At 38.9% G+C, this 13,600-nt stretch overlaps 1 protein-coding gene across 1 annotated transcript in view; it reads left to right on the top strand.

The window, feature by feature from the left end:
- The window catches only part of LOC138106409 (collagen alpha-2(I) chain), a 39,075-nt gene extending 26,361 nt beyond the window's left edge, over positions 1 to 12,714 (top strand). The window contains exons 33-52 of the mRNA XM_069006967.1: positions 391 to 444; positions 1,017 to 1,070; positions 1,619 to 1,672; positions 1,781 to 1,834; positions 1,936 to 2,043; positions 3,022 to 3,075; positions 3,169 to 3,222; positions 4,159 to 4,320; positions 5,031 to 5,138; positions 5,569 to 5,676; positions 6,595 to 6,648; positions 6,756 to 6,863; positions 7,074 to 7,127; positions 7,468 to 7,575; positions 8,249 to 8,302; positions 8,433 to 8,540; positions 8,950 to 9,196; positions 9,620 to 9,813; positions 11,467 to 11,709; positions 12,297 to 12,714. Coding sequence (XP_068863068.1) covers positions 391 to 444; positions 1,017 to 1,070; positions 1,619 to 1,672; positions 1,781 to 1,834; positions 1,936 to 2,043; positions 3,022 to 3,075; positions 3,169 to 3,222; positions 4,159 to 4,320; positions 5,031 to 5,138; positions 5,569 to 5,676; positions 6,595 to 6,648; positions 6,756 to 6,863; positions 7,074 to 7,127; positions 7,468 to 7,575; positions 8,249 to 8,302; positions 8,433 to 8,540; positions 8,950 to 9,196; positions 9,620 to 9,813; positions 11,467 to 11,709; positions 12,297 to 12,443 — 2,127 coding nt within the window. The 3' untranslated portion in view covers positions 12,444 to 12,714. The remainder of the gene's footprint in view (positions 1 to 390; positions 445 to 1,016; positions 1,071 to 1,618; positions 1,673 to 1,780; positions 1,835 to 1,935; positions 2,044 to 3,021; positions 3,076 to 3,168; positions 3,223 to 4,158; positions 4,321 to 5,030; positions 5,139 to 5,568; positions 5,677 to 6,594; positions 6,649 to 6,755; positions 6,864 to 7,073; positions 7,128 to 7,467; positions 7,576 to 8,248; positions 8,303 to 8,432; positions 8,541 to 8,949; positions 9,197 to 9,619; positions 9,814 to 11,466; positions 11,710 to 12,296) is intronic.
- The last annotated feature ends 886 nt before the right edge of the window (positions 12,715 to 13,600 follow it).

Raw genomic sequence — 13,600 nt, forward strand, 5'->3', positions numbered from 1 at the left:
CAGATGGATATCTCTTGACCAAAAGAAAAGACATTTTGAAGGGAATTCATATTCTTTATTTCTAATACACATGGACATGGTTTTCAATTTCTAATTCCATTCAAAATTCTTGAGACCTGGGAGAAACCAAGCAGGTTTCCCATGAAAGAAGCAGGTTTATTCTGAAAAGCATGTCAGTCCTCTTTGCAAGCCTTCCCTTTGAAAATCCATACCTACTCAGCAATAAGAATGAAATAATAATCAAAGTTCATTTATGCAGAAAACCTAGCATGATAAGCTTTTTTTGTGATGTCTAAGTAATGCACATATTCTCAGTAAACAGCTCAAGACTTCTTTCATACAAACTACTGTGTTCATTAGCAATACAATTTTTCCCACTGTGTGTTCCAGGGTGCCCCAGGTCTGAGAGGTGATACGGGTGCAACAGGAAGAGATGGTGCTCGTGTAAGTATCTTATAGTTCTACTTGATTTTTTGCCTTGCTACACCTCAGAACTTAAATTATCTGAGAAGAATGTTCAGGACTTGCATTTCCCACTGTATTGCATTACTGCTTATATCTGCTCATTTTTGATACAAATCAATTTAATTTTGTTGCCCCTTGTCCAAAAATGATTGAATTCAGGGGGAGAGAGAGAGAAAAGTGATCACTTCTCATGCATCCAAGCAGAGAAATTACATGAGCAGAGTATTGCACAGACATTGCACAGCTGTTCAGTGTGACAGTATCCTCTTTAATTTTATGGGCTCAGCCCAGACAGCTAATTTTAAAGGCAGCCTGCAAACTTACACAAAACTATCCTTAGTTTGAGATTCCAGGTGCCTTTCTTAGAATTCATACTTTGGGAAGGAAAATAACAGAATAGATTTTATTTTATAAAATCATGTGTCCTTTATATTGAGAACATCTGAAAGAAAGTTACACACCTTTCTCCAAGAGGAAAGAGAAAGCTTATTTAAAGTAGTTGGTCCTACTTACATTTTATTTGAAACAGTGTCCTGTCTCTTGACCTGTAGGGTCTCCCTGGTGCCATTGGTGCTCCTGGCCCTGCTGGTGGTGCTGGTGATCGGGTAAGTCTACTCTTTGAATGAAAAAATGTCTAGTTGATACAGTTTACTCACACATGAATATTAAAGATAAGTTCCATAAGAACCAGTTCCACCTTTCCAGTGTGCACAAATTTTTAAAGTTTTTCGGATTCAGGGAGCAAGGGCTGATGGGACTATTCAATGAAGCTTGCCATAGGACCCCACACCTTTTTCTGAGAGGGCAAGGAAGAGGATGCACATCTACATGGCAGCGGGTTATGTGTGGAAAAGATTCTGATTCAGAATTCGAATGAATTTTTCCCAGTTGAGGTTAAACTCCATCATCCTCCTCATACTGTGAGAGGAGATTTTGATACAGCCATGAATAACCACACATTAGCTCAGAATGATTCTTTATGCTGTCTCATATCATTAGAAATTATTAAGGTGGATCAGAACTAGAAGCATTTTCAGTAGCATCTGAGAGACCCGAGGAGACTCACTATATATATCTGTACCACAAGATCATTCCTGTTCTGACTACAGCAAGGCCATTTCCCAGTGTCAAAACGGTTTTGGCTGTCTTTTAGGGAGAAGGAGGTCCTGCTGGTCCTGCTGGTCCTGCTGGTGCCCGTGGTATCCCTGTAAGTAACGATTTCTACAATTATTCCTGTGTTGAAAATATGATGTTGAGAAAATTGCCCTTTTAAAGACCATTCCAACCAGTCCTCTTTTCTTTGTCCTCTCTCTAGGGTGAACGTGGTGAGCCTGGTCCTGTAGGTCCCAATGGATTTGCTGGACCCCCTGTGAGTTTTCTTTGTACTTTCCTGTTATTGATGCCATAACCTTCCTCTATTTCCTTTGTAAGATTTTCAGTTTCTCACTTTGTCTGTTTTTCTGCCCATAGGGTGCAGCTGGTCAGCCTGGTGCTAAAGGCGAGCGTGGGCCCAAAGGACCTAAGGGTGAAAGTGGACCAACAGGTGCCATTGGCCCAGTCGGTGCTTCTGGACCACCAGTAAGTGAATTGTGTCTTTGTGAAATGCATAGTTCTTAACATGCAAGCAATACATTAGCCTGAAAGCCTTGAATCCTGAAAAGGTAATGAAAAAAAAAAGCAAAACTTCAAACTAGGCTGTGAGAAAAGTTACCATGCTGATTTTCACACATTACATAAATTTTATCAATCTATTTATGTGGGCTCAGATCATGAGTCTGGAACTGAAATGAAAAGAAAATAATAACTAATTTTCAACTTGCTCTGAAGATCAGCAAAATCACTCTATCTTGGACCATTCAGGGGGTGATTGTGGGTAAGTTCTGACCTGAGGATGTTGACACTTTTCTCTCAAGGATGGGCTGTGCTTTCCCAGTCTGATTTTCAGACTTAGTCATCCATATGCATGTGTGCAAATTTTTCCATGCACCCATTTGCAGACAGGCTTTTCATGTGCTGATACCTTTATAGCCCAAAGCTGTATACTGCTTCACATGCACATAGCCCATTATTGGGGAACTGGTTGAAAGTTCATGATGATGCAGAAAGTCAGACCTACATACTTCAAATACCACAAAATGTTGCAGGAAAACATAGCTTGGGTTACTTACTGTATGATTTTAATAGACCAATACCAGGGTCTTGCACTATGTGGCTGAATTAGTCACAAAGTGCAAACAGAGGACTTGATGATTTCGTCCTGCTTCCACATTTTGACTTCCAGATTTGTTTAGATGCTTGTAACATTTGCTAGGAAATTAATTTGGATCACAAATGCCTTATGCAACTTTTCTCAGGTCTTATGATACCAATTTGTCTGTGAGAATTTAATACCCTATTATCAGGATAGGCAGCATGGTTTTTGGGCCCAGTCCTCCTTCCACTGGTGTAAAAATCACCCTTAGCTTTCACAGTAGTGAGACTGAGCCCTTACTCTAAATAGGGAGCATTAATTGCCTTTGTTTGATCCATCTCTCTTTTTCAATCCTTCCTACTTAGGGTCCTGCTGGTGCTGCTGGTCCTGCTGGCCCTCGTGGTGATGCCGGTCCCCCTGTAAGTCTTCAGGCTTTTAGTACTGACATTGTTGCTTTTCATGAAGTTATTGTTTCCTTTAAACCTAATCTTCGTTTTCAATTTTGTTTTTAGGGCATGACTGGTTTCCCTGGTGCTGCTGGAAGAGTTGGTCCTCCAGGCCCTGCTGTAAGTAATGAAGTAACTAATGAAGAAGTTCTAAGGGGAGAGAAGTCAGAAGTTACTTTGCTTAGGGATAATCCTAACTTTTGTTTTGTTTATATGAATCATAATTGCACTGGAATAATCTCAGATCCTTATAGGATTGGGTAAGAAAAAATCTAACTGTTCGAATTCCCAGAGTATGACCTATACATTTAATTTGTGAGTTTTTTATAATCCATGAAGCATCCCTATGTATCTTGAAGTACCCAACCATTTCCAAAAATCTCTGTTTATTTGCTTTTCCTCAAATCAATGGCTATGCAATTTCTCATGATGGAGTGGAATAAGAAGGTTATGTCCAATCTGCAGAAGAATGTTAAGGTTATTGTACGTCCACATTTTCTAAAGTACCTGCAGTTCTAGCCCCTGTCTTGAGCAGGGTAAACTCTCATTATGTTTTAGAATGTGAATATTTTTTATTTTTCAGTAATAAATTCTCATTCCAGATTGAAATTTGTAATTTTTATTTTCAAAGGTGTTTCCAACCATTTTCAGGCACTTCTTTTCTTAGATGCCCAAGATTTAAATAAATTTAAAATCTCAATATCCAAAGCAAATAATTCTCTTGAACTGGAAGATACTGGTTTTCTTTTTTTCTCGTAGATGTTATAGTTGCAATTAATGTCTCCAAAGAGAGACAGAGCTATGTTTTCCCACCAAATTTTGCCACTTTCACCTGCCCAGAGTAAAAAAAAAAAAAAAAAGAAAAAAAAATCACTTCAATAATTCTACTGCTTCCAGCTATCCACTGCTAACAAAGCAATAGAAGTTGCTGCTTTGGAGCAGCTGATAACCTGTTTATTGCAAGGGACTATTTTTTTACATGGACTTAAAATGAAATTTATCTATGTTGTCCCCAGGTCTATATTATAATGGTATCATATTCATACTCAATCCTAGGGCATCACTGGTCCCCCTGGTCCTCCTGGCCCAGCTGGCAAAGATGGTCCTCGAGGTCTGCGTGGTGATGTTGGACCAGTTGGCCGCACTGGTGAGCAAGGTATTGCTGGCCCGCCTGGTTTTGCTGGTGAGAAAGGTCCATCTGGAGAGGCTGGTGCTGCTGTAAGTTACTGAGTATCATATCTCATAAAACATTTCTTTTCCTGTAGATGTTATGGCTTCTGAGATATTTCTGGTGTTTGTGAAGGGCTTTTTTACTTTATCCACAAATTTACCAAAGCCTTTATGTAGAAGTTCCACTGAGACACAAGAGATTGTTTATAGGCCTGTTTGACAAACATGCCATAAAAAGTGAACCTGATCCCTGGGTCAGGGTTTTCTTTCTCTTTTTCTCTTGTGGAGAGTTGCAGCTTTCTCTAACTACATAATAAATTGATATTTAGTCTGAGAAAACTAAGCACTTCTGCTCTGAAATTAATACTCATGGACAGAAAAGGAAAGAACATGTGAATGTCCATTTAGAACAATCTCAATTCACAGCTGCAACAGAAACTCTGATTTGGGGGGATCACAAGCTTAAAGTTGTCTGCTCCCAGGTTGACTTAGAATTATCCAAATAAATTAATTCATTTTGAGTATCTTTAAGCTTTCACATCCAGAATTACTGGCTTTTTTTACAGTCAAACATGTTTGTCTTATTGAAGTAAGCACTTGTGTGAAATATCACAATTGTTATTCAAGAAAAAATTATAGAAACTTCTGTGATCTGCAGAAATTGCAGCTGAGAATGAAATGTTCAGTGTCATTGTCAGATGTGTATGTTACATTTATTTTTGTCTATTAATATAAATATTATTCTCTTCATGTCATAGGGTCCTCCTGGTACCCCAGGTCCTCAGGGTATTCTTGGTGCTCCTGGTATCCTTGGTCTGCCTGGCTCCCGGGGAGAACGTGGTCTTCCAGGCATCTCTGGAGCAACAGTGAGTATATGATTAGTTAACTGCTTTAAACTGATACCATGTAAAACAAAGAAAATTGAAAAAACCCACACACATTTGAGGTTCCCAAATCCCAGGGAGATGTAGATTCTGTTGTTTCCATTGCTGTTGGAAACAGAGGATATGGACCTACCAGACTTAGAGAAATGGAAGAAATTATGGCTTGTTGCAGAGAATTATTAGCAAGTGAGCATATTTCTGAATGTCAGAAATGTTAGAGATTTCTAATAGTAACATCTAGAATGAAGATAATATTTGATATAGATAGGTAGGTTTCTTATGTCCTGATTGTTTTTTCCTTCCCAAACTGATTGCAGAGATATGTTTCTCTTAGATGAAGGCCAAAAGTTCTGTCAGGTTGGTTTGTGTTGTATTATAATGTCACATTTTGTTACCACTGTTCCTGTATTAGGGTGAACCTGGTCCCCTGGGTGTTTCTGGTCCTCCTGGTGCCCGTGGTCCCTCTGGTCCTGTGGGTTCTCCTGGTCCAAATGGTGCTCCTGGTGAAGCTGGACGTGATGTAAGCTGTCTTTTATCCTCTTCATGTTGCTTTTCTTTTATTCTGAGCCAAAGACAAATACTCAAAAAAAGTGCATGGAACTGGAAGCTGTTCTGCTAGCAAACTTGTACAATGTCTTCAGAGAAAGTTTTATCAGGATTTTTATAGACGTGGATTCCTATGCCCAACTAGGTGACAAATTTTTAAAGCACAAGTTGTGTCTGAAATACATCCTGAAATCACTCTCAGAATCTTTTGACTTTTTATGTTAATGCCAAGAAAGATGGAGCAGGGAAAAAAGATAACTTTCAGGAAGGTATAAAAATTGAAGCCTTATCAGGGAAGATTATTTGATAACCTGAAGCATTGTTAATATATTGTTAATACAAATCTTGCAAAGAGAACAGAGAATATTAATTTTAAAATCCCAAAGTTTGTTTCATTGGAATTTTCTGAAGGAAAAGGGTTTTGTTTGGACACAGTCTAAGAGCTGAAGTGAAATTAACATTCACAAAGGAAACCATTTAATCTTGTGAAGTACCACAACAAAATAATTTAGTTGTGGCTATTGTTTAGGTCCTTTTCCCTCCACTGGCATTTTTCACCTAAAAAGAAAGTCTCAGTTTTAAAAGACTGCAAGCTAGATGAAAACCACAATTGCCTTAGCCTTTTCATTTACAGAAGTGTTGCAAAGCCCAGTAATTTTTTTCTTTACTGAACTTTTTAAAACTAAAATATTTGAAGACCATTTTAGTTTTCTGACAACATTAGTATATTTAAGGGATTTAAGAACGGTGTGTGTAAGGAAGAGGTTTTTCTCTTCAAGGTTTATACTATCCTATCTCAATATCTTCTCACTGTAAGCAATTAGACTGAGACAGTTCTGTGTGAGATGAAAGGTGATTGAATTTAGTAATTTTTTTCATGGTATTTTAATAGGGCAATCCTGGAAATGATGGTCCTCCAGGCCGAGATGGTGCTCCTGGTTTCAAGGTAACTTGTTTCTTTTTCTTTTATTTCATTGTTATGGAAGAAATATTCCAGTATGTGTAAGTCAGTAATAACACAATGTCTCTCTTGTTGCATTCCTTTGTTCCCAGGGTGAGCGTGGTGCTCCTGGTAGTCCTGGTCCCAGTGGTGCTCTGGGTGCTCCTGGTCCTCATGGCCAAGTTGGTCCTTCTGGAAAGCCTGGAAACCGTGGTGAACCTGTAAGTTGACGAGATAATTATATACCTTAACTTTTTGGATTAAGGTCTAAGAGGACTAAGACTTGTCTATCATATATACATATATACAAAATACATCACACCTCTACAATGTGTAGATAGTTACTTCACTTTCTCCAGAGATATGTTGAGCACGGAACCTTCATTAGAACAATGTACAGCAGTTACATGTATTTTCTATTCTTGTTTCAGGGTCCTGCTGGTGTTGTTGGTCCTGCTGGTGCTTTTGGTCCAAGAGGTCTTGCTGTAAGTCTGATTTTTAAATACATTACCACATTGATGCAAGAAGAGAAAGCATGCTTTATCGATAAGGACTCATGGAACTGATCAAGTGATCAAGGGGCCCAAAACATAATGCTTAAGGACCTGAAAATATTTAGGGACTTAGAATCTCAACATTAGCATTCTCCTTTGTGAGATCAGTCCTGAAGCTTTTGGGATTGGCACTCTTCCTGAGCGTATTAAGGGGATGTCCATTATATACATTGGGATATGGCTTAACACAGAATACTGAATTTTTGCCTTGACAGTAGTATGTTCTTGAAGCCTTCTAATTTATTCCTCTGACACCTATATCCCTTCCTAGGGCCCACAAGGTCCACGTGGTGAGAAAGGTCTACCTGGTGATAAGGGACCTAGAGGTCTGCCTGGCTTGAAGGGACACAATGGATTGCAGGGTCTTCCTGGTCTTGCTGTAAGTAAATGGTTTTCAGGGGGTTGAGTATAAAGAGCAAAAAAACCAAAATAAGGTCACCCTAGCAAGGAATTACATATGCACAATAGAGCATGTTAATACCACTTACTTCACTGTGCAGCACCCTTCAAATCAAGAGTCATAAATAGTCTCTTTAACATTCAGTGTTTTTGTACAAAATGGCAAATTCTGGTATTGGCATTAGAACTGTGAGTACCATTAGTTGCCTTGAAGCTCAATTGCATTTGGCTAGCAAAGATTTAAAAAAATCCTCTGCCTTTGTTTCAGTATTATTTCTTATTTTGGCCACAAATTGTAAAACCTTTATCTCAGAAAAGCCAAAGTAAGCCGTGGATCTTCTTCCCTTTAAATTTGGGTATTTGGGTATCAACTTTAGGAATTACAACTTTTATTTTAAAGCCTTCTCTGAAGCTCAGAAGAAACAATATAAAGAATTTTACAGGTCTAAAGATGTTTAAATACATCTTTACTCCCTCTCTCTGCTCTTCCCAAAACAAGCATTTTATACCCAACTCCACTAATAAATGTCATTAGCCCTAGATTCCCATTCTCTGAGCCCAAATACATGTTGCCTATAGTTCCCACTTGAATGAAGCAAACACAAACATGTTCCACTGCTCTTTTTTTGATGATTATGTATCTTTCCCCATAGGGCCAACATGGTGATCAAGGTCCTCCTGGTAACACCGGCCCTGCTGGCCCAAGGGTATGTGAATTTCAGAATATATTCAGATAACTCCCATTCTGTTTGTGCAATATATATGTATGCTCCTATTCATATGAATCTCTATTTGTAGCATTTTTACTGCCATTAAACTGTTCAAATGTCCTTTTAGGGTCCACCTGGTCCTTCTGGTCCTCCTGGTAAAGATGGTCGCAATGGTCTCCCTGGACCTATTGGCCCTGCTGGTGTGCGTGGCTCTCACGGTAGCCAAGGTCCTGCTGTGAGTATAACCTTTTTTTTTGTTGTTGATTTAACACATTTATGTTACACTATAAGCCTAGCAGTTATGTCACTCCAGAAGCCTAGCACTTTAATAAGGTATGTGGTTTTTTTCTTTAAAAATATATTTAATATTAGGGAAATGTTTAATAGACCTAAACTAAGAGGTTTTGTTCACTCCTTGTGACCAGAGAGCAAATACACAAAGGAGATGTGGTAGTCCTACACTGTGCATCTTCCACTGCTTCAACCCATAGCAGTCACCACAGGGCGAGTCCATGTGTGCTGTTTCCAATCAGAGCTGAGGGTGCCAGGAGTTAAGCAGGAATGTCCATGTGTGGAATCATTTCATTAAAAGCACCATATATCTGACAGAATCCTTCTTGTCTTCTGCTTTTGAAAAACTTTAGGGTCCTCCTGGTCCTCCTGGTCCCCCTGGCCCCCCTGGTCCCAACGGTGGTGGATATGAAGTTGGCTTTGATGCAGAATATTACCGGGCTGATCAGCCTTCTCTCAGACCCAAGGATTATGAAGTTGATGCCACTCTGAAAACACTGAACAACCAAATTGAGACCCTGCTGACCCCAGAAGGCTCCAAAAAGAACCCAGCTCGCACCTGTCGTGACCTCAGACTTAGCCACCCAGAATGGAGCAGTGGTATGTTACTGCCAGATGTTTGCCCTTTCTGGCTCGGGGAGCACTTCCAGGTCATTAGATTTCTTCAGTGAATGGTATCTTTGGCCACATGGCAAAAATATTAAATGACCAATGAAGAAGTTCTTTCTGCCTCCACTGAAAATAGATGCAAGTACATTCTGAAAAGCTCTTTATAGATAATGTTGCGCATTATTCCAACAACTTTCCAGAATAATACAAAAATATTTAACCCTTGTTTTCAAATACAGTTTTTCCTACATTAACAATCCAAAATATGTATGTATCCCACTTATCACCTTAATATTGTACCTAGTCATGATGTTTATGGCCTGAGTTCCTGTATCAGATAAGTGAATATGAACTGAATGCAAAGTTTAGGCTGAGTGAACGAACCATTGTTCCCATTTCTTCCCATAATGGCAGGCTTCTACTGGATTGATCCCAACCAAGGCTGCACTGCAGATGCCATTAGAGCATACTGTGATTTTGCCACTGGTGAGACTTGCATCTATGCCAACCCTGACAATATTCCTGTTAAGAACTGGTATATCAACAAGAACCCCAAGGACAAGAAGCAGCACATATGGTTTGGTGAAACTATCAATGGTGGCAGCCAGGTAAGTGATGTATGGCAGGGTGATTGTTTCCTACAGCACTGTCTGAAGAGTTCCCAATTCATTGACTCTCAGCAAGCAAGCAGATAAATTCTTAGGGGAGAAATACAAAAAAGCCAACTACCTTTTACCTCATGGACATAGAACTCTGGTTCTGGTTTAGATCCATTTGTTTAAAGTACTTCTCATTATTTTTCTAACTTTTCTCGATATCTGCAAATGATCGATTCAGCCTGAATAATGGGTATTGCTAAGGGAAGCCTGGACTGGAATATAAAACATATAAAGACAGTCCAGAAAATGTCTAAAAGAGTAAGAAAAACATCAGTCTTTTTAATTGATATTTTTTACATACAATACATACAACAGTATTCCTGGAAAGATACTTACATTACACATCACACATTCTGAGTGCATGCCACCATAACATTCAGAATTGTTGGCAAAAGGAAAAGCAAGAACCATGTCTACTTGCATGTTAGACACTGTCCCAGCAAATTGCAAGTAAACTACATTTGTACAGCTAAGGAGATTTAATTACATCATTCTTAATTGAAATTGAGTTGATATTGTGATGAAATGTCCAAGATAAGATTTGATTACATGGGGTCAGAACAATTTAGGGTCCTGTTTCTTACCATAGCTAAAAGTAGATGCTGTAAAAAGAATATAAGAGTGAAGTAAAGATTTGTATTATGCACAGACACCACTCTATTAGACTCAAAGAAAATTTCCAGAGTTTTATTGAAACAGGCATTTTTTGTGTGTAGCTGTGGAAACTGTAGATTGTCTTCCTTGAACTTATCTGATCTTGTCTCAGAACCCACATAAACTGTTAACACCATTTCTTGGTGTTAACCAAGAACTCTAGAATTTAACTACATCCACTCATGTCTGGTTGTCAGTCTACCTCCTACTAGTTTTATTTCATGCTCTTTAGTTCTGGAGTGACAATAGAAAAGTGATTGAAGACTTCTGATTCATTTTCTTTAAAAAGTTCCTAGCTGTTGTGGGTTAAACGCAGATGGAAATGAGTTACCACTTGCTCAGTTCCCTCTCTCTTCCCCCCAATCTACCCTAATGGAATGGGGAGGAGAATCATGGTATGTTGAGATAAGAACAGTTTAATAATTGAAAATAAAGTATTGTAAAAATGGTAAATAATAATGATAATAAAAAGTGAGACACCAAGTGATGCACAGTGTAATTGCTCGCCACTTGCTGACTGGTGCAGAGGCCCGCTTTTCTGAACCCAGAGAGGCCACTCCTTAGGGTTATTTCACTCCAGTTTATATACTGGGCATGATGTTTTATGGTGTGGAATATCCATTTGGTCAGCCCAGGTCACCTGTCCCAGCTATGCTCCCTCCCAGTTTCTATTGCTACTTCTTTCTCACTGGCAGAGCATGAGACCAAAAAAAAAAGGACTTAGGATAAGCACGACTTAGCAAAACACCAAGACATAAGTGAACATCAGTGTGTTAGCAACACCATTCTCATTCTCCTCTATCCAAAACACAGCACTGTATCAGCAACTGAGAAATTAACTCTACCCTAGCTGAAACCAGGACACTAGAGCAGCTATCACACATTTCCATAACAAACATCCTCCTTTCCCTAGCAGTACAACTGACTGGGTTCCTCTCTGTTTTTCAGTTTGAGTACAATAGTGAAGGAGTGACCTCAAAGGATATGGCCACCCAACTAGCCTTCATGCGTCTGCTGGCCAACCATGCCTCTCAGAACATCACCTACCACTGCAAGAACAGCATTGCCTACATGGATGCAGAAACTGGCAACCTTAAAAAGGCTGTTGTACTGCAGGGATCCAACGATGTTGAACTACGAGCTGAAGGCAACAGCAGATTCACTTTCAGTGTTCTTGAGGATGGCTGCTCTGTAAGTAATGCAGAAACCATGGCTGCGATGACTGCCCAGGCCTAAGGACGTGATTAGAGACAGAGTTGTGCTTTAGTTTAGAATTAGATTATCTGTCAGACCAGCAAAATTTTGCCTGGTGAAAATACATAGGCTACAAACCCAACCATGCAAGGTCACTAACAAGTAGGAGGGAAGAGGTTACAAACAAATCCTACCTTGTACTGTGCAATGTGGCAAAAAAAAAGTTTTCAGAGGGTCCAGATCCAAACTCTATGTAAACAGAAGACTGATAAGAAAACAGCTCATAGGCTATAGGAGGGGCAGGATCTTTAAGTCCTGAAACACTCAGGCAGGGTTCTCTTAGGATCTAACATCAGTGTGAATAATACAGTAGCTTGTATACAGCATCACACATAGGACTACAGAAGATTCAAGTAAAGATTTTCTCTGTATTGGAGATCTGAATAGTTGGATGTGGGTATCTGATTTGCAAACAATAGAAGCAAAATTAATATGAAATTCTTCCAGAAATTATCCATTCAGGTGAAACAATTCTCAGTACTGTGAACAATGCAATAACAATTGCAATGAATCTTCTCTTACAGAGAAAGAACAACGAATGGGGCAAAACAATCATTGAATACAGAACAAATAAGCCATCCCGCTTGCCCATCCTTGACATTGCACCTTTGGATATTGGCGGCGCTGACCAAGAATTCGGTTTGGACATTGGCCCAGTCTGTTTTAAATGAATGAACTAAAATTAACTTAAAGCCTCTCCCAAATTATTCTCTTGTCATTTCTTTTTATAATGAAAGCTGACTCCTTCCATTTCTTCTGTTCATCTACTTGCTTAAACTCTGGGCGAAAGAGAAGGAGAAGAATTGATTGGAGCATTGTGCAATGAAATTTAATACAGCCCCACATGGACTTGGAAGTCTTTCAAGATTTAACACCTTGTTTTGGGAAATGTCAACCTTTGTAAAGAAAAAAAAACAAAATAAAAAGTCATGAAAGTTTGCACCACTTGTGGCCTTTGAATATCTTCCACAGAGGAAGTTTAAATCCATGACTTCCAAAGGTTTAAACTACCTCATACACTAAATCAAGAGTGATCCACATCTTTTGTAGGAACTTCTCCATATGATCTGAGGTACTTTCAGTTCCACTCAAAATACAGTGGTGCTAATTGCATACTTACAGAGTATCTTTCCAATACTTGAACTTTGATGGTGCTAGTAGCATTTAAAATATTGCTTCTCTGTTTCTTTGAAGTCTGTCTTAAAACTTAGGATGTCCTGTCTCACCCACAGCTTAAGCATGTGGATAATTTTTCTTCCTCTTTGTCTTCTTCCTCCAAAATCAGGTGTTCCTGCTTTCAAATTTCATTTCCATCTTCTACTATGGGTAAAAAAAACCCCCCATCATTTCTCAAAAAAAGAAAGAAAATGTATTTTGTATATGTGAGATGTTTAAATAAATTGTGAAAAAAAAATGAAATAAAGCATGTCAAGTGTTCCAAAAGAAACTATTTAACGAGTTAAGTTACTTGCTTAGATGCATTGGAGATACTCACACTCAGATTTTACAATACTTTGTTAGCACATTGCTATAAAACATTTTGTTAAAGCCTCGTAAAGCTGCCTACAACTGCCTTAAGGGTGTGATTGTCTACTTTTCATTTCAACACTAACGTTTGAAAAGTTGTCAAGAAACTCACTCAGTATCTCTGTGCCTCTTAGTATGAGAAGTTCAGGAGCAGAAATAATTCCTTCCTTTTTTCCAAATACTAAATAGGATTAATGGCTGAAAGAAGGGTCATCATTTCCCTTAAAGGAGGGACAGAAAGCTCCTGGCTGTTGATAGAGCTGTGCTGGCTGATGCTGTGCTGTACTCAGCAGAACTGTCC

This window comes from Aphelocoma coerulescens, chromosome 2 (genome assembly GCF_041296385.1).
Source record: "Aphelocoma coerulescens isolate FSJ_1873_10779 chromosome 2, UR_Acoe_1.0, whole genome shotgun sequence".
NCBI classification, from domain to species: Eukaryota; Metazoa; Chordata; class Aves; order Passeriformes; family Corvidae; genus Aphelocoma; species Aphelocoma coerulescens.